The 656-nt window shown below is 59.9% G+C and overlaps 1 protein-coding gene across 1 annotated transcript in view; it reads left to right on the top strand.

The window, feature by feature from the left end:
• Positions 1 to 611, top strand: part of LOC102044260 (BTB/POZ domain-containing protein KCTD12-like) — a 1,118-nt gene extending 507 nt beyond the window's left edge. The window contains exon 2 of the mRNA XM_005428785.2: positions 1 to 611. Within this exon, the coding sequence (XP_005428842.1) occupies positions 1 to 332 (332 nt within the window). The 3' untranslated portion in view covers positions 333 to 611.
• The last annotated feature ends 45 nt before the right edge of the window (positions 612 to 656 follow it).

Here is a 656-nt window from a genome sequence, read left to right as displayed (position 1 = left end):
ACCGCGGCTCCTACACACTGGGCAGGGACAGCCAGACGGACGCCAAGTTCCGCAGGGTGGCCCGGATCATGGTGTGCGGCAAGACCTCGCTGGCCAAGGAGGTCTTTGGGGACACCTTGAACGAGAGCAGGGACCCGGACAGGCCCCCGGAGAGGTACACGTCCAGGTACTACCTCAAATTCACCTTCCTGGAGCAAGCCTTTGATAAACTGGCCGATGCCGGCTTCCACATGGTGGCCTGCAACTCCACGGGCACCTGTGCCTTCGCCCACGAGCAGACGGACGACAGGATCTGGACCTCTTACACCGAATATGTTTTCTATCGTGAGTGACACAAAACCAACCCTCTGCCAACCAACCACTGACTGTCCCTTTCCTGTCCCGTGCTGGCTGTGGCCTAGAAGGTAGAGATCCATCCCCGAATCCCGGCGTCCTCCCTTTGCCTCCTTTTCAGTTGGTTCTTGGGTTTTTTCCCTCCTCCTTGCTCCACGCTGAACCTGCCCAGCTCTTCCTTGTAGCAGCTGCTGACCACCAACCTTCCTCCCTCTCCGTGACCTCGGCAGTCGCTCCCAACCCTCCCTGGATGTGTGGACTCGGACACTGCTGTGGACGTGGGCTGGGTGGGAGGGGTGGGACACACTGGACATTGCTCTGGG

The sequence above is a fragment of the Geospiza fortis genome, unplaced genomic scaffold (genome assembly GCF_000277835.1).
Source record: "Geospiza fortis unplaced genomic scaffold, GeoFor_1.0 scaffold412, whole genome shotgun sequence".
Taxonomy (NCBI): Eukaryota; Metazoa; Chordata; class Aves; order Passeriformes; family Thraupidae; genus Geospiza; species Geospiza fortis.
The sequence above is the reverse complement of the archived record's forward strand: the minus strand, read 5'-3'. Positions and strand labels throughout refer to the sequence as shown.